Source organism: Fringilla coelebs (genome assembly GCF_963513975.1).
Source record: "Fringilla coelebs genome assembly, chromosome: Z".
NCBI lineage: Eukaryota > Metazoa > Chordata > Aves > Passeriformes > Fringillidae > Fringilla > Fringilla coelebs.
In genome coordinates, this window is record NC_140031.1 from 70028908 (window position 1) to 70047486 (window position 18579).

At 40.7% G+C, this 18579-nt stretch overlaps 1 protein-coding gene across 2 annotated transcripts; it reads left to right on the plus strand.

The window, feature by feature from the left end:
• The first annotated feature begins 747 nt into the window (after positions 1-747).
• SLC25A46 (solute carrier family 25 member 46) lies at positions 748-13916 on the plus strand. Of its 2 annotated transcripts, none has more exons than XM_084225114.1 (8): positions 748-1109; positions 2896-2938; positions 4202-4259; positions 4758-4835; positions 5510-5610; positions 8266-8322; positions 8758-8815; positions 11808-13916. In XM_084225114.1, exons 1-8 carry the CDS (start codon positions 857-859, stop codon positions 12384-12386), a joined length of 1227 nt encoding a protein of 408 aa, XP_084081240.1. In that variant the 5' UTR covers positions 748-856; the 3' UTR covers positions 12387-13916. The 2 variants fall into 2 exon arrangements, with proteins under 2 accessions (XP_084081240.1, XP_084081241.1); XM_084225115.1 differs by having other exon boundaries at positions 901-1109; positions 2901-2938.
• Positions 13917-18579: the final 4663 nt, after the last annotated feature.

Here is an 18579-nt window from a genome sequence, read left to right on the forward strand (position 1 = left end):
CTAGTCCCTGACCTACTATACCAGCATATAGCAATGTGTCTAAGATAAAGAAATAGTGTGAAAGGGAAGACAGAAAGGAAGAGGTGAAGAAGAGAGGAGAGAGAAAGAAAGAAAAAGATCCTGGCCCCAGCACTGATCCAGCTGAAGGGATGTCAGTCCTGGTGTCAGAATCGATCCAGCAGCATCCATCCAGCCAACCTGGGGCACTGCCTGGGCTTGGGAGATACTTTCTATGGCCTGACTTCTCCGTACCGAAGTGTTTCTCACTTTCTATGCAAACAGTTATCACGGGCAGCCTGTTTTTTCAGACCTTTTACCAAACGGGTCGGAGGGCTCTGGGCATCTTGGGCGCTCTGTGTTCCTCTCCATGCCCTCCTTCTTGGCCCCATCCCTGCGCTAGCCGTGTCTGTGTCGTGTTCATCTCCAGCGTCGATAAGAAGGATGTTTTTCCCTGGAAAGTGCTGTCTCAGGTCCGCATGACCACCTTATGTTTCTCCGGCCCCCTCTCGTTCTTTCTCACGGCGGGACCGGGCCGGGAGCAGAGCCGCCTCACGGGCTCTCCCCCCGCCCGGCCGGCCGGGCCGTGCTCCGCCCGCCGCACCGCCAGGGGGAGCCCTCGTCCTCCCGCCCCCCGCGCCGGACGCCCCGCCCCGGACCGGGCAAGCGGAGCGCCGCCATTGGCCCAGCGCCCCGGCCCCGCCCCCTCGGAGGTCACGCGCGCGGCCTCACGGCGGCCGGAAGTACCAGGGCGGGCGGCAGGTCCGGGTCCGTTGCCGCCGGTACGGCCCGAGCGCGGCGCCTCCCGCTCCCCTCCTGCTCCCCTCGGCCCCGCCAGGCTTCCTCAGCCACCCCCGCCATGCACCCGCGGCGCCCCGACGGCTTCGACGGCCTCGGCTACCGCGGGATCGGCCGCGACGAGCTGGGCCCTGGCTCCAGGCCCTTCAGCAGCGGCTCGGAGCTGGGCTCCTGGGTGACCAGCCCGCCCGACATCCCCGGCAGCCGCAACCTGCACTGGGGCGAGAAGACGCCGCCGTATGGGGCCGGGACCCCTCTGGGCGGCGCCGGCTCCAACGAGGAGGCCAACCTTGGGGCGGTCGGCCCCGGCGCCGGTAAGGGAGGGCCCGGCCTGGGCTAGCCCGGGGGCGGCCGCCGCCTCTCGCCGCTCCCCGGTCTGTCTGACCCGCGGCTCCCGCCTCCCGCGAGTGACCCGCCGGGCAAGGGCGGGCGGGCGGCGGCCCTGGGCTGTGCCGCGGCCAGGCCCAGCGGCGCCCGGCCCTCCTTTTTACTGGCGGTGCTGAAGCGCCGGGCAGAAAAGTCCTTTAGAAGAACGCGGACTGCTCCGTGGCTGCCTGTTGCGCTCCAGCACTGTGCAACTCCATGCAGAATGGTTTGAGAGTGCCAGAACGCGCCCGCAGCTTCTCGCTAAGCAGTGTGCAGTCGGCTTGCTCCTCATTGCCCATGTAAACAAATCTCCTGCAGAAACACTCCGCCCTCTTTAAGGGCAGGAAGTGCTTTTGGCTCTGGGAGTGCTGCGTTACTGTGGTGGTGTTACAGACTGCGTGGCTTCTCTCGGGTTTAAAACATGAACTGCTGACGTAAACCTCCCCCGTCCACGTGTGAAAGCGAGGGAACTGTGGGACTGGTAGGATTTAAGGAAGCAGCTGAGTACAGCTTTTCAGTAATTGCTGGGAAACTGAGTATATGCCTCTATAAATAAAGTCATTTTAGATCTTAATGAAATTGAGGTGAAATAAGGAAAACTTGCTGTATCTAGGGTACTGTATGCTGTTTTCTTTAAATAAAAGGAGCAGGTTACAGACACTTGAGTATCAAAAGATACATGAAATAGTAATTTACCTGAAGTCAAATTATATTAGTAGGCAAGTATTTCTTCTCCGACCTGTAGTGTAGTGTTTTTATTTAGGTCTTATAAAGAGTACAGGCTTTAGCTGGATTCTATCCGTTCATGCCCTGGTTGAAGCACTGTTTAAGTATCTTTGCATAGCTGGAGACTTCATTTTTTTCCCCATCTACATGTGGAAAGTGTGTTCACTCTGCACTTTGGAGCACTGATAAGGAATTGCTGTATTCACTGAATCCAGCAGCTGCAAATGGTATCTTACCATTTTTAGGAGGGCTGCCACATTTGTGTGGAGCCCCACTGAAGTTACTGACTTTATCCATGCTTTCAGATTGCTTGCACTTTGAAGATTGTAGGGCTGAGCATTACCTTTAAATTACCTTTACTGTTCTAATGCTCATCTTAAAATCCCTTCTGATAATTCCCAATGTGCAAATCCAATGTCTGGTTGCAGGCAAAAGAGAGTTGAATTAATTACTTTTGTAATTCTCCAGTGACTAGATTTTGCAGAGGACTGGAGTTAAACAACTGGCTTGAAAATTTGCCTTGTGTTGATATTTGCTACTTCATCCTTGGCTTTTTGTGTAACTTCACCCAAAATTTTGCCGTCTTATTGTTTTAACATTATTTTCACTTCAATTATCTGAATTTATGTTTCAGAATTATGGTGAAGTCATGCATGCTAAATCTTTCAGTAGTTGGTTTGAGTTGGTTTTTTAAAATATTAAAATACTCTGTTTTACTGTTCATTTTCACTGTTCTTTTTTTCCCCTATAAGAAAAGCATAATTTTATATATAAGAGTATGCACAAACTCAAATGCAGTCCAAAGTGCAGATATTCCTGGGGGAATATTTTTTTAATATCCTCTGTTGCTCAACTGCCATAAATATTGTGGTTTCGTGCTTGTAATTTTCTAATGCAAGTACAGGATAAAATTAGTTTTTCACATCCTGTGCATGGCATTTTCTCTATTTTGTGATTATCACTGCTGTATAATCTGGTTTTGTTTTGGTTTTTTTTCTTCTTTTTCAGAGCAGTTGAACAGATTTGCTGGCTTTGGTATTGGCCTTGCAAGGTAAGAGTTGTGTTCAGTGACAAAGCAGTAGTAAAACTCATTTGTCTTACAAACCCTACATACACTTCTATATTGTGTTTTTATTCCAATGGCCATAAGTAGTTGAAATATGTTTAGAAACTTACTACTCCTATTTAGATTTCTGTTTTCTTTAAAACTGTTGCTCAAAAAATACTTGCATGAATGTAAGAAACAGTTTTTCATTTGGAATGCCCAGGATGTGTGTACCCTGTCCAAGTAATCTGAAAGTAACACCAGGAGACTTTTTTGACATTTGCAACGTTTATTAATATTTTTAGGCAATACAGATATTTCCTAAGAAAGTAAAAATGTCTTCAAGTGTATTACCAAAGTATCCTTGGACCATAATGTTCATCTAACCAAGTGGTCTGAAGGCCATTTTATTCTTTATTATATTGACCCTGATTATTGATAGTATTTTTGAAAAAGGGCTGTATTTTAAGATGCTGATGTCCAGGGAAAGTTTTGCCTCTTTCGGTAGCAGCAAACTACAAATTAGCTCAATGGTTACAAAACTCCCGTGTTTTCCTGTGCCACTTGTTTATCAGAAGTTCAGAAACCTACCAGATATGATTCTGTAGCTTGTGTTTGTAAAAATGCTGGATGTTCTACTTTTCAAATCCATGTCCCAGCTTTGAACAATGTACAGGTAAGTACTCTGATCACTCAGGCACTTTGAGATCAAATCAATATTTTCTCTGAATGGCTGCAACCAGGAATTCTGCTTTGCAAGTGACAACTTTGTGAAGTGAAGTTTTGATTGAAATATGTCTTCTGGCAGTGGCAGGAGATTTACTTTAGGTTAGTAGTGTTTTTGTTGGAAAGGTAGTCAGCTACTAGTACAGTCTTTCTCTAGCCCTCCTAAGGAGATTCTTGATTAATAATACAGTATGCAGAATTAGCATAAAACTGGAACTAATCCTCTAATAATTGCGGTTTGTTTTGTACCATGATACTTTATGGTGGATGAGTTTAAGAAATTTTGTATGTTTTTTTGCTTACAAAAATATGTGCATACTACATATATATGGTGCTTTTTCACAGTGAATGTATATGTCAGATTTCATGTAACTTGTTCCTTGGGAGGCTGTTGGATAGCCATCAAAAACATGCCTTGTTAGTTCACTAGAATATATATTGCTTTTCCAAATACTGATTTGCTGTTGTTAAAGACAATTAACAAGCCTTTACTTAGGAATTTTTAGTGACTTTTTGTGCATTAAATACAATTTTCCTTTAAAGCCTATTTACAGAAAATGTGTTGGCACATCCTTGCATTGTTCTACGTCGTCAATGTCAGGTATGTCTTTTATGTTACCTATTCCAGTCAAAGCTCCTGTGTACTGTCATATCTCTGTATGAAAGTATGTACTATAGGAAGCTTTGTAATTTTTAGGGGGCCTCTGCTACATTAACAAGTTTTTACTTGTAGAATACATGTTTTCTATTCTGCAGTTTAGCTTATTTTGAAAAATCTTGCTCATTTTTCTTTGGGTAGTGAAAAGCAAATTACAGCCAGCAAGTATTTTGTGTTCTGCAGAGCAACTTTCAGATCCCCATTTACAAGCACGATGCTTTGTTTCATAGATTCTGATTTATGTATGGTTTATTGTTTAAACTTTCAGCATATGAATACTTAAAAGGGCTGCCCATTTCCCTAAATTTCAGGGAGAACTTGCTCATATATTTAGCTGATCTTTACAGAGATAAAATTCTTATATTTGAAACACCTTTATCTTTCAGAGTTGTATCATCTGCAAGTGTGTTTCTAAGACTGCCATTATTTATATTTTAACAGGTTAACTATCATGCACGGAATTATCATCTCACACCATTTAGTATTGTCAATATCATGTACTGCATCAATAAGACACAGGTTAGTATTTGGTGGCAGGCTGTATGTGAGCACTGAGAGTTCCTGCAGCATGTATGTACACTGAAATCTCTGCGTGTTTATGTAGGTGGTGTTGGAAAGCATGGCTGTTCTGAGGGTTTGTTAGTTTTATGGTTACAGAAGTGTGTCAAGAAGATCAAGTAAACCATTTTTTTTTTTCAGAAGTACAGTGCTTAGTGGGGAGAGTTTTATGGATGTTAGAAAACAAAAAGTCCCTGAATTTTTTTCTAAAAGATCATTAATGATTATGTGGATAAAGTTATTGTTGAAGTGACTCCTTCCAAAGGTAGTACTGAATACATTTCCAATTCTGCAGGGGAATGGCAATCCTTAAACTCAGATCAGAAGGCAGGAAGAAATTCTTAATTCTGAATATCTTATGGATGTACTTTTGACATCTCAAGCTCATTTTGTCCATAAAACATGGTGTTGAGTATTAACGGTGGGAGATGTGCCTCCAAAATTATTGACAGGTCTTTGAAATTATTGAAAAACAAAAACTTCTTCATAGATTAAAAAATTAGTTGTTACCCGAGTTTAATGGTAAAGTTGAACAGTAGAATTGTCGCCCTGTGTGGTCTGAATTTGCTGATTTTTTTTTTAAATAATAAGTTGAAAATATTTTTGAGTTTTATGTTGGATATTTCAACACACAGGGTCCAAGAGCTCTCTGGAAAGGAATGGGCAGCACTTTCATTGTTCAGGGCATAACCCTGGGAACAGAAGGCATCATCAGTGAATTTACACCTTTGCCAAGGTATTGCATGTTTTTTTACCACATCCAACAAATCAATAAGTTGTTGACTCATTTTCAAAGTGTTGGTAAGGCTGCTTGAAAAATATTCCTTCATGAGAACAGCGAGACAATAAATAGGTGTTTCTAGACACAGTGTGATTGTCTTGGAAAAGAGACCCTTATAATCCGTAAATAGTGAGGAATTCTTTTTAGGAACTTCATTTGTTTGTGTCTGCTTACTTGTCTGGCTTAGAAATGCTGTGGCAAATTGGTCTTTGGTATTCAACTCTGTAATTAAAAAAAAAAATCATAATTTTCTTCTTTTATTTAGTTTTTATTGTATGGTAATAGCAATTACCATACCTAAGGGAAAAATTCCTGGTCAGAAGATTTGCACTGCTAATGAACTAGCACTGACATTTTGCTGAATATTTGCACTGTCCTTAGTAGGAGAGAGAACAGAATGGCCTGCTTTAGTAAATGAGAAGACACTGTAAATGGGTGTCCTTGTAACAGCTGCTTTGTCTTCTGCCTTCCTTGACCAACAGCTATATGTACCTTGTTCAGTATTCTCATAACAAAGACGTTACCACTAAAAATTTCTGACTTTATTTAAAGAGATATTCATCATTCTACATCACTGTGTCAACCCTCTGCTGCAGAAGTTTAGTAATTTTTTGCTAAAAATATCTGGGGACATGGAAACTACCCTGGGTTTAAAAGAAGAAATACGGTTAGGATGAATCAAATACTGTTATGATGCATGTATCCATACTAATAAAAGTAGGCATTTGCAAGTTCAAAAGCATTAGCAAAAGTATTTCATATTTAAATTGTATAGAGTGTGTATTTAAGGGTTTTGGTCAGCTCTGTTTCATAGGTAATTGAAATTTCCAGGCATGTGCTTTCCTCCAAGTGTGTTTTAGATACACCTCTAGGGTATGCTTAAGTTCAGGAGATGTGATACAGTGTTTATATCTTCATAGTTCTGAATTCTCACAAATGTGAGCAATGTTTTTCTACTTGTGGGCCAGTACAGAAGTTTGGAAAGCAAGCTGGTGCTGCTGCCAAAAGAATCAAACCTTTCTGCTGGAACCAGTTCATTCCTTCCTCTGTGCTACTCCCATCTTTGTGGAAACACAATGTGTGAACAGCAGGAAATTAACTGGACTGTGAAAGTGATCTGGTTAAAATGGTTTTTCATACATGCACCACCCCACAACAGTTTTCACGGACTGCTCTCTCTTCCTTCTTAATGGTGGCTTGCATGTTTAGGTGGTCGCAGGGAGGAGAAGGTTATTGCTTGTAGCAGCAGTGCCAGCAAATCTAATTTAAAAGGTTATTTAACTGTGTTATCAGGTCCAAAGAGCACAGAGAAGTGAGATGTCAATTCTAATTCTATGTTATAGTTACATGAAGGAGTACCCCTGTTTTAGGAGAGGAGCCCAGAAATGGGTGTGAACATTTTGTACTAAGGCAAACTTGTTATGTAATTGTTCTTGCACAGTTATGCCTTGTGGGTTGACAGATTAGGCTTTCACACATTAGTTTGGCTGGTTTAATTTTCCACATCATTTAAGTATTATGGGTAAGTGGATGTGATCCAAGTGTCTGAAATATATAATGGTAAAAATGATCTTCTGTTCCTGTTTAGTGATTGACCTATTTATTTAAAATGTGATAGCTAATAACAACACATAATTCTTCAGAAAGAGTAAAATCTTGCCTTTCTTGGATTAGGGTTAACTACAAGCAGTGTCTGATTGTGATTCCCAGACAAGGCTTGAAGCTGAAAACATTATAGCTTGTTATTAAAAACGTAGAGTCTAGTGTGCCCAGCATTTCAGTATCTATACCTTGTAGCTAGAGTATTGACCATATGCATTGTCAGTACATGTGGTATTTGAATGGTATCTTGGGGCTAGGTGGGTTTACGTTTTTGTCAAGTGGACTGTAAACATTTGCTGTTTATATTTTGAAATGTGTAACTAGAAATACTACTTCAAGGAAATATTTTTGATGTCAACTTTTTGTTAAGGCTTCAACAAGAGAACATGAACTTCAAGACAGACAAGTATCCCATTATTTCATCCAGCTCTGGTCATAGAACAAAAAGCTTCAGTTATGTCTATATGGAATTACTCTGCAACTTCTAGCCTGACCTCTTGTACTTGATTTATTCTTATCTAACTGTACCTGAATATGATTTATATTTTCTTGTTGAAAGAAATAACAGCAGGGTAGACATAACCTAAAGAACTGAAGAGTGCAACCAAACCAAAATGAAATAAAAATGATTTCTTGATAAAGGAAGAGTAGGAAGATGTTAAAGTACTCCATTGTTCCCTGAAAATTGCTTTAAGCGCTTGTACATAAGGTTGCTAAATAAATACAGAACTGATTAAAGTCAGTGGCTGTGAGAGCTGCAAAACATCTTAGTAATTAATAACTGAAACCTTTTTTGATAGACTGTCTGACAGGCCCAAAAAACTACTTGAAGTTAAGCATGATTTACTAAATATTTTGCTGTGTCTTTCCAATATGGGAAACATTACAACCTGAATAGTCGAACACCAGTATGAAAACTGACAACAGGTTGTTGACACTCATGGAAGAATTGCTTGAGAATTACATGTGGATGATTATTCATATTATGGTAACTACTTCTCTTTTTAGAGAGCTTTCACATAAATGGAATCTCAAGCAGATAGGTGGACACCTTTTACTCAAAGGGTAAGTACAGCATGTGTCTTATGTCTTACTATCTAAACATAATAAAACTACCAAATGGACATAAGTTTAGTCTGCTGCTACATTTTCTTGACGAGATGCTAACAGTACTTTTCAATTGCTGATTTTTTGAACAATCTTGATTACATGCACCACTTTCACAGGTTTTATCATACTAGATCCCTGTGTCTATGGAACTCAACTAAATTAAAAGATTAGACTATTTTAGACCTTAACCAGTCTGGTCACATGGAAATAGAATTTAACTAAACTTTTGACTGAAGCAAAAGTTGATGTACATTTTAGTAATTGAGTTATACTTGGTTAATTTTCTCTCAGAGATAATTTGGTCAATAGCTCTATCAACTTAGAGGTGCCTGTTTGGCTGAAATTTTAGTATTGTCACTATGTTAATTCTTACACTGTTAATTTCTACAGGTTAACACACGTGATAGCAATGCCTTTTTATTCTGCGAGCCTGATTGAAACTGTACAGGTAACTTAAATATATTTGGAACATTGTCAAAGATACTGGTACTCTTTTTAGATTAGATTATGTGGAGAGATGAATCTTTGAATTCAGGTTTGTGTTGCAGTAGTTTCATTTGTTTTGCTTGAGGCTGTGTGACTGAGCTGAAATGGATGTTACCTATGTAGGGTATATCAGTTTACTATCTTAATTCTAAATCTAGAATTAGAAAGGACATTTAATATAGATAGTTGGAATATATTGTATATGAAATAGGGACATGCTATATCTCTGTATTCCAGCAGATAAAACATACAGAAGTTTTTCTCATGTAAGAATTTTAACCTTTGCTTTCCTACAACAACTGTCCCCTACAACAACTGTAAAGTTTTTTCCAGTAGTTCAATGGGGATTTTTAATGAAATACTCAACTCTGCCCTCTCAGGACTGTTTTCATTCAATCAGCTTTTTCGTTTTAATCTTCATCTAGTTCTTCCTTAGCCACAAAAATTAAAATCTGGACCTGTCTCATAGCTTGTTCTGTAACTGTGCAGAGTAGCCCCAAGCACTATGTTGCAGACTGCCTGTCAGTGAGGTGTTGCATCTCTTTCTGGAGAAAGGCAAGGGTTAGCTGTGCAGAAATATCCAGGATAATTCTCCCAGTCCTCTCTGTATAATTACTGCTCTTAGATGACGTGACAGAGTCTCTGTGCAGCTAATGGAATTCTTTCAGTAGATTGAGCTCTCATATGGAGGGTGCAGGATAGTCACTCTTGTGTCACTGAGTCATCAAAATAATAATTTTAATTCGTAGCATGGGCAAGTTCTATGTACTGTCAGGACTAGTTTGCTGGTGTATGTGTCCAAAATGGTACTTTTTCTGGGGAGAAGGCTGACTTCTGCAGTTTCTTAGTTTCAGCATGTACTTTAGAGGCATGGATAGGGGCAGGATTCTGCTGTGGGCAGACAGTCCAAGCTGAAATGAGCCAGAAGGTACTAGGAGAGCTGTTCTGTCTGAACTGGCTGCATTATGGATTAACAGGACAGGTGAGATTAAGCAGCTGCGCAAGGGAGAGTTATAGACAGAGACTCTGTGTGTTTTAGAATCCTTCTTTCCTCATGGGATCTCTGGTTTGGGGAATATTTCGGAGACTTAGCTGATGTCATAATGGGAACCTGGCTGGAACTCAAATTCTTAATTGCTGGGGAACAGCTCTACCCTGAGTATGCCATGTTTTTGGAACTAGAAACAGTGGTGGAACACAGTTACTGTTTCTGGAGTTCATTGCAGGCCACAGAATGGAATGTTATATCCTACTGCTCATATTTTTGTCTGAAAGGATGTTGCATTAGCTGTAATGTTGGGCACAGGTAAATTTTTTAGCAATAAAAGAGAACATGATTTAGAGCCTGTCTTCTGTTTGCAAAGTATAAAGTTTCTTTGCTAGAAAGCAACTTATTAGTAAAACAATAAAAAACCAAAAAAGCATCTCTCTTGGCCTTTTAGGTAGGTGATCTTCTCTGTAATGGATTGATTATGAAAATTTCACTGAGATCTGAGGATTTTAAGATCAGTAGCTTCAGCTGTGTGCAAGTATTTTAGTGAACAAGTGTGTGTCTGTCTGTAAGTGTATATATGATGTACAAAATGCGTTCTTGAGTTCCTGGAAACATCATCATAAACTTATTAGAAACACAGCAGAGATAATGATAGCATTTGTGAGGATTTTTATATTATATTAATCAGTGCCGGAGAGCAACTTGGCTTGCCAGGTTTGCATTACATTCCTGTGCTGCAAGAAGACAATGACCAATGGCAAACCAGAAAAGCTGAAGATTGTTGGATTTCCTACCAGCAGGTTTATATTGACTTTGACTGTCTTAATTCTGGTAAACCATGCTGTTCAACAGTATCTGTTTTACACATATCCAAGTGTACATTTCACCAAAATAGCTGTAAAGTGTGGAAATTTGTAGCTGTCACATTTGTTCTTTTGTCATTAGCATGTCAAACCTCAGGGTGGCGTGTTAGGCCCAAGCAGGAGTGGTTTTGGAGTGCAGTGACTGTAGTGATGTGGGACAGAAAAGGAGTCAGTAGGGTGTTTGTGCTGCTTAACTTGTACTTAAAGTCTGTAACAACATGTTCTTAGGCATTTAGACTAGTTTCTCGCCCACACAGAAAAGACCATCGAGGCTCTGCAGGCTGTTTACTATTTCCTCAAAATACTGAGGAATATTCTGATGATTTATTCTGCTATGAGGTCATAGAGTCAGAGACGTGGACATTTAGAAGGTTACCAAAATCTTGAATTTTGGATGTAAACACATGATAAAACACTATTAGTATGGGAAATAATGTTTTTCATTTAATCCTACCATCACAGGTGGATTGTAACAGAGAAAATAATTATTACAGGATTTTTATTTTTAGCACATGAATAGAGTAATTATCCCTTCACTTAGAGACAGTGTGAGTAAAGAATACTGCTTTAAATGCCTATAATGCCATGAAAACATTCAAAACTGAACTATTAAATTCATGTCAAAAATGAGCTTTGAACACTAGTTATAGAAGTCTTTACTATGTAGATTCAAATTCAAAGGTTGTAGTCATAGTCTTTAAAGTAAAGGAATTTTGAATTAAATAAGTACTTCCTGGCATTTTGCTCCAGATGTAGACATTATAAGTTCATGACTGTTTTACATTCTAATACTTTCAGCAGTAGGCTGAAGGTTGTATTTCTTTGGTAGCAGCACAGATAACTGCAATACACATTAAAAAACCCTCACCTCTTTAAGATGGGTTCATTCTTGAAAAGGAAGCTTAATGGAATGCTGTGAAGAGTGTTATAACAAGGGACTTTTATTTGTACAACTGTGTAGACATAATAGCATGCAAGTGTTTAACTCTTTTTAAAAGTTTAGCTGTGAACTTTTAAAGTGATAAAGTGTCAGAGTGGATGTCAGGATGTTTTTGGAGTGCTCAGCACAAGTTGTAACTCCTTGTTTGTTCTTGTAGAGTGAAATCATTCGAGACAATCCTGGCATCCTGGACTGCGTGAAGGAAGGAATTGGGAGAGTTGTAGGCTTGGGAGTACCCCATAGCAAGCGCCTCCTTCCTCTGATGGTCCTGACTTTTCCCACTGCTCTACACGGAGTTCTTCACTACGTCATCAGTGCCGTCGTCCAGAAGCTTGTCTTGTTTGTTTTGAAAAGGGATAATTCCCAGAACCTTCCTACTGAGAGCTCCTCTTCTGTGCAGAGCATGCTGGATGCGTATTTTCCAGAACTTATTGCTAGCTTTGCTGCTAGCCTTTGTGCTGATGTCATGCTTTACCCGCTGGAAACAGTTTTGCACCGCCTTCATATTCAAGGGACACGCACAATAATTGACAATACAGACCTTGGCTATGAAGTGCTTCCAATCAATACTCAGTATGAGGGAATGAAAGACTGCATAAATACTATAAAACGGGAAGAAGGAATGCAAGGTTTTTATAAAGGATTTGGAGCTGTTATAATACAGTATACCTTGCATGTGGCAGTTTTACAGCTTACCAAAATTATTTACTCAACACTGCTTCAAAACGTTTCTTAATCTGTCCAGGTCTGGATCTAGCACATTGGACATGATTGACTTGCTAACCTAGTTAGTGTTTAAATGGCTTAGAAAATGAACTCTGGGGAATCCACTGTGGATTCTCCTTACACTGTAGAACAACTTGTTTTAAAAATGGGGATATAGTTTCCGAAGTGTAATTAAAAAAGGACTGTTTAAAAATTACAGACACAAATTGAATATGTCATATGCAGTCATACAAAGGGGATCAGATTTCAAATGTGATTGCATTGAGGATTTACTTTTCCTCTTACCACTTCACTGACATAAGGAATGGATATGAATTGCTAGTATCTGCTTTGTAAGTATCACATCTGATATTTAATATGGACTGTTAAGCAGTTGAATTTATTTTCTTAAGTTATAAGAACTTGCAGTTAGGGGACTGATGGTCTTTTAAAAATGTTTCCAACTTCGCTGTTAATGGAGCTGTGAGTAAAATAGAAACTGTAAAAGTGACTTAAGTAGACTTTAATGTTATTATTTACAGGTGTATAGAAGATTTACTTTGCTGCAGTGTGGCAGAAGATGACAAGTGAGAATCTCTTGCTTTGTATAAAAACAGTGAAAAATGGGTGTGGGGCAAAGCTGCACAGAATGCAAATTTGGCTGTCTTGCAGTTTGTTTGCAAGGCTTACAATAACTAAGTGTGTGAATAAAGCAAAATAGAAACTGATGTGTGCATGTGTAAGTGCCATTTTTAGTTGACTTTCCACTGACAACTTCAGGGTTTAGTTTTATTCTCATGCTCCATATGAGAGTGTAATAATCATACAAATCTGTGTGTAGTAGTAGTAGTGGTGTTCAAAGTCTACAAGAAAGCCTAAGAAAACAATTGGCTGTTCCTAGAGTTTTTATTTTGTTAGATTGGAAGGGTGTGTATAAAATTGTCTCCTTAACTATTTACCGCTGATGTCTGTAATTTAAAATCTCTGCTAGTTCAAATATTTTTAGAGAGCAGAGCTAAGTCTGTTAATGTGCAAGGGAACTGTTGAAATAAATCACTTTTGCCCTCTCCCCCTTCAGACTCAGCCTGAAGATGATTTTTAATCATTCTAAATAACCTAATCCTTGGTTTGATCAGTAAATATGGGGGTTGGGAGATGGTTTTTGCAAATAAAACAAGCATGTGGAAAGTCACTTTTAAATTATGAGAGGCTGCTGCTTTTTTCACATTCATGTGGCAAGTCTGTTTTTGTGAATGCTGTAAACTGATCTGCATTTTAAACATTAATCATTGTGTAGTTACCACTTATGGAAAGTAGTCATGGTAAAATAATACAATGTTGCTCTTTGTAAGTTCTGACTTCATATCAGGTCTACTTTGTTAGTAATCTAACTTACATGTATTTTAAATGCCTAAGTGTTGAAATGGAAAGTATGGTGAACTTGGAAACTGGATTCTTTTGAAATACTGGTGATTGCAATTCTAGTGTATAGTGTATTAAATAAAATGAGAATTCACTGTAAGTATTATAAAATATTGCACCAAAGAGGCATGTAAAGGAATCCTGTTTTGTGTGTTATGTTTTATTGTTAGATTCCAGGGTGGCATTTTCAAGTTCCTCGACTTTCGTAAGTGCGAGAACATGAATTAAACTGCATGCAAGATCTTAGATAAAATACTCAGTTCCTGAGTTGGTTTCTTGAAAAATTTCTATGAGTGTTAAGATGGCCATGCCAGAGAATCATCCAGACTGGAAAAGACCTCAGCAGGTTGTGCAGTTCAAATTCCTGCACTAAGCACGGACAGCATTGACTTGTACATGCCCTTGTCCAGTCAAGTTTTTAATACATGAAACTGGCCTTTTCAAATGTGTTAAATTCAGCTGTAACCAACAATTTTATCACAATTGCCTTGAAGCAATAACTAAGTGCATCTTGCAGTCCAGCACTTCCACATGTATCTGTGAAACTGGCCAGTCCTGTTTTTCTAGGAATAAAATTCTAGGGCTTTTTCCTTTGTGAAATGGAGGACTTGCTTGTATAAATCCTTCAAGAGGGAAGATGAGTTCTCAAGAGTGACACTAGAGACTGCTATAATATTTTATTGTGTCAAAGACTTGCTTTCATTGCTGACAGTTTTGCAGTTGTAGTCTAGGTTCTCAGATCTGTCAGCAGGGTGAGAAAGAATGCTGTCAGTGTAGCCAGCTGTTCTGTGGTGGAAAAAACCTTTTGCTTAAGGCTATACTTTTTTGGTCCTCTTTCCAGTAGTTAGAATGAACATGTTTAGATTTTTCATGTATACTTTTTTTCATCTTCCAAAATACATTTTGTCCAGAGTTGCTAAGGTTTTGCCCATGCGAAAATGTAAATGACTATGGGCTGAAAAAAGTAATTTTAACCTCTTAAATCATAAGTGTTTCTGGTTTTCATTTGGATTTTAAATCTGAAGCACTCAAATTTTAGCTCACGCAAATGACCAGTTGGTTTCAGCAAGAGATACCCCTGAAAACTACAAAGCACTGAATTGTCTGTAGAAAGTAGGCTGTGGTGAAATATGAAGAATTCTTATGCATAAGAGTAAGAATTCTTACTCTAATTCTTGTGCCTGCTGCAAACAATTTTTTGTACCTTGTTTTTCTTACTATATTTTTTAGTATCCTTAAAGAAGAGAGCTGATTTCAAGAAGGTCAGTGTTCCTGAAGAAAGCCAGATTCTGATGTTTTCCCCCAGTGAAGCACGACATGGCTTCTTTTATCCATGCTTCTTTTATCCTCTTACAAGGAAAGCCTTCATGTGCCGTAACTTAAAACAGCACAGGCAGAAAACTTTGAACTATGAGGCCTCCTGGAAGCAGGCAAATATCTGCCTGTGTTCTTTCATGGACAGCACACAGATGACACTTGGCTTTCAGTTGTGTTACAATGGAGCTTTTAGATCCAGTGTTGATGCCAATACTGAGTTCTCCAGGATTGTTCCAGATGTGTTCATTCCATTTAGCAGATCTGCTCTGAGGCACACGTGATTTGATCTGCGCTGGGCACTGTAATAATATGAAATGTCCAGTTTTACAGATCTGTGCAGAATTTGTAAGACTCAAATTTACATGTTTTTCTTTGCTCCTCTGAATTTAGCAGCAAGTTCAAAGCAAGTATATGGAAGGTATTCATCTCACATGGTCATTCAGCTGGATATATGCCTGCAGCTACAAACACTGAGTAGAATCATAGAATATCCTGAACTGAAAGGGACCCACGAGGATCATCGAAGTTCAGTTCATGGCGCCTCAAGTACCCCACTAACTGCTTGAGAGCATTGTCCAAACACTTCTTGAACCTAGGTGCTGAGACCATTTCCCTGGGAACCTGTTGCAGTGCCCAAACACCCTTGGAGGCAAGAACCTTTGCCTAATACTCAACCTGAAACTCCCCAACACAACTTCAGGCCATTCCCTTGTTTTCTGTCACTGGTAACCGCACACAAGTTTGTCTGTCCCCTTCCTCCCGTCACAAAGAAGTTGAAGACTCCAATGGGGTCTCTCTTCGGTTTCCTCTCCAGGCTGAACAGACCAAGTGACCACAGATGCTCCCCATAAGACTCTTCCTTCAGCTCCATCATCTTTATGGCCTTCCTTTGGGCACTCTTTAATATCTTTATATCTTATATTGTGGCACCTAAAACTGCCCCCAGCACTGGAGGTGAGGCCGCCCCAGCCCAGGGCAGAGTGGCACAATCCCCTTCCTTGCCCAGCTGGGCATGCTGTGCCTGGTGCCCCCAGGACAGGGATGTCCCTCCTGGCTGCCAGGGCACTGCTGGCTCACGTTCAACTTGCCATGGACCAGGACCTCCAGGTCCCTTTCCACGGTGCTGCTCTCCAGCCTCTCATTCCCCAGTCTCTCCATACATCCAGGGCTGCCCCATCCCAGGTGCAGAGTCCAGCATGTTTCCTCGTTGAGCTGTCCTTTGATTCATCGAGGTCTCTGCAGGGCCTCCCTGCCTTGGAGGGATCAGCAGCTCCTTCAGTTTCCTGTCATCAGCAAACTCCTACGTGCACTTTGCAGTCCTGTGTCCAGATCATACATGAAGGTGTTGAAGAGCACAGGGCCGAGGACGGAGCCCTGCAGAGCCCTGCTAGTGACAGGTCCCCAGTTTGGTGTCACCCCAGTCGCTGTAACCCTTTGTGCCTGACTGGTGAGCCAGTTGGTCGCTCATCACATGATGTGTTTTTCCAGCTGTGGACTGGACATTTTGTCCAGAAGGATCTTGTGAGTGACAATATGAAAAGCTTCACTGAAGTCCAAAAAAATTACATCAGCTGGTTTCCATTGATCAGCCAGGTGGGTTACCTCGTCAAAAAAGGAAATCACATTTGACAAACAGGACTTTCCCCTCATGAAGCCATGCTGGTTGTGACAGATGACTGTGCTGTCCTTCAGGTGTCTGGAATATTCCTAAAGCTCCTGGGTCATCGCTTCTAGGTACCAAGGCGTCACAGTTAGTAAAAGAGCTGAGTAGGAAAAACACCCTCCCTGATTTGTTGCTCATTTACAGAGGGGGATTTGTGGCTGAATTGGTGATTGGTGGCCATCTTGGCCACAGTGACCATTAAGTGATTCACTTTAAAATCTCTTGACAGGAGGAAAAGAACCTCAGTCACGGACATGAGGAGAGCAGACTTCAGGAACTAGTAATGAGGTCTCTGGGAAAACATTTTAGAAGGTGCCAGAGTTCATCAGTTCTGGTCACTTTTTGAGCACCCCATCCTATATACACAGGAAATTCCAGAATGTTGGAAGTCAAGCAAGTGAGGTGAAAGGCTGGCTTGGATGAGCAGGGATTTTTGGAGCTAGAGCAAAAAAAAAAAACCATATATGGCCAGTGGAAGTAGGGTCAGGTGCCATGGGTGAAAAATAGAGATGCTGCTGAGAGGGAGAAAATTCATGTAGCCAAAACTTGGCTAGAGTTGACACTGGCCAGAACTGTGGGGGACAATGAAAAGGTTTCCTTCAACATTAATGGCAAAAGGCAGTGCTGAGGTAGCACTGCCCACCTCAGGCTAAGGGTGGCCACCTCCTGAGCAGGGTCAGGGACAGGCAGAGGTGTTCAGTGCTGTCCTTGCCCCTGTCCCAGCGCTGCCGATGGGCCGAGGGGCTCCGAGTGCCTGAGCTGCAGGACCACGACTGCCAGGGTGACAAAGTGCCAGCTGGCCCCGAGCCTGGGCAGGTCCCATTGCTGCATCCCTGCAAATCCACAGGGCTCGGTGGGATCCATCTGGGAAAACTCCAGGAGCTGCTGATGCCACCGTGAGCCTCTCTCAATGATTTCTGAACGTTCCTGAGAAGCCGTAGGAGTCTGAGTCGATTGGAAACTGGTGAGCATTGTCTCCGTTTTCAAGAAGGGCAAGAAGCATGACCCTGGAAACTGCAGGCCTGTCAGCCTCCCTTCAGCACCTAGTGAAAATATAGGGAAAGGAAGTTTATTTTGGGAGTTACTGAAAACCACCTGAAGAACCTAATCAATGTACATGATGTAAATGAGGCCTGTCCCTCCATCAATGCACAACTTCTTGCTGAGCTCTAAGATTTTTGTTGGTATAATTCAGGGCTAGCTATGGTCACTGTCAAACTATTTACTTATTCAGTGATAACCAAGGAGAAGGGGTCACACACTTAATTATTGTTGCTGTGAGATTTGAGAGCAATATAAAATGGGAGCATTCCCTAACTTGAATGGCAAAAAAGGTGGTAGGAAAATGGGAATAATCTGTTTGTTTGATTTTGCTTCAGAATATGCAATACATATCTCCAGCAAGGGCAGAAGAAGGGAATGTCTTAATTTGTGTTCTTCAAAAGCAAATCTGAATTCAAGGACTTGAAAAAACTTGTATCTTCAGATTTTTTTGATAGAATAAGGATAATTTGTTCTTTACCTTCTGCTCTCCAGCCTCCTCACAGACAGCCTGGCAAATTTGGAACATGATTTCAGGGCAGAAAAGGAGCAACATTGAAAATGGAATGTAGAGACTGTCCATAAACACAGAGAAACCAAAGTCAGTGATTATTGTTCTCAGTTGCAAAAGCTGAATAAAATGTAGAAATGTCCAGATGTATAAATATAGTATTTATGTCCAAATGTATTTATGTGTGTATTTATGTCACATTTATGTCAGGTTTCATTTGGAAGTCTATTTCAGCCTTTATGTTTCAAATTGTGTTTTTAAAGATAAATT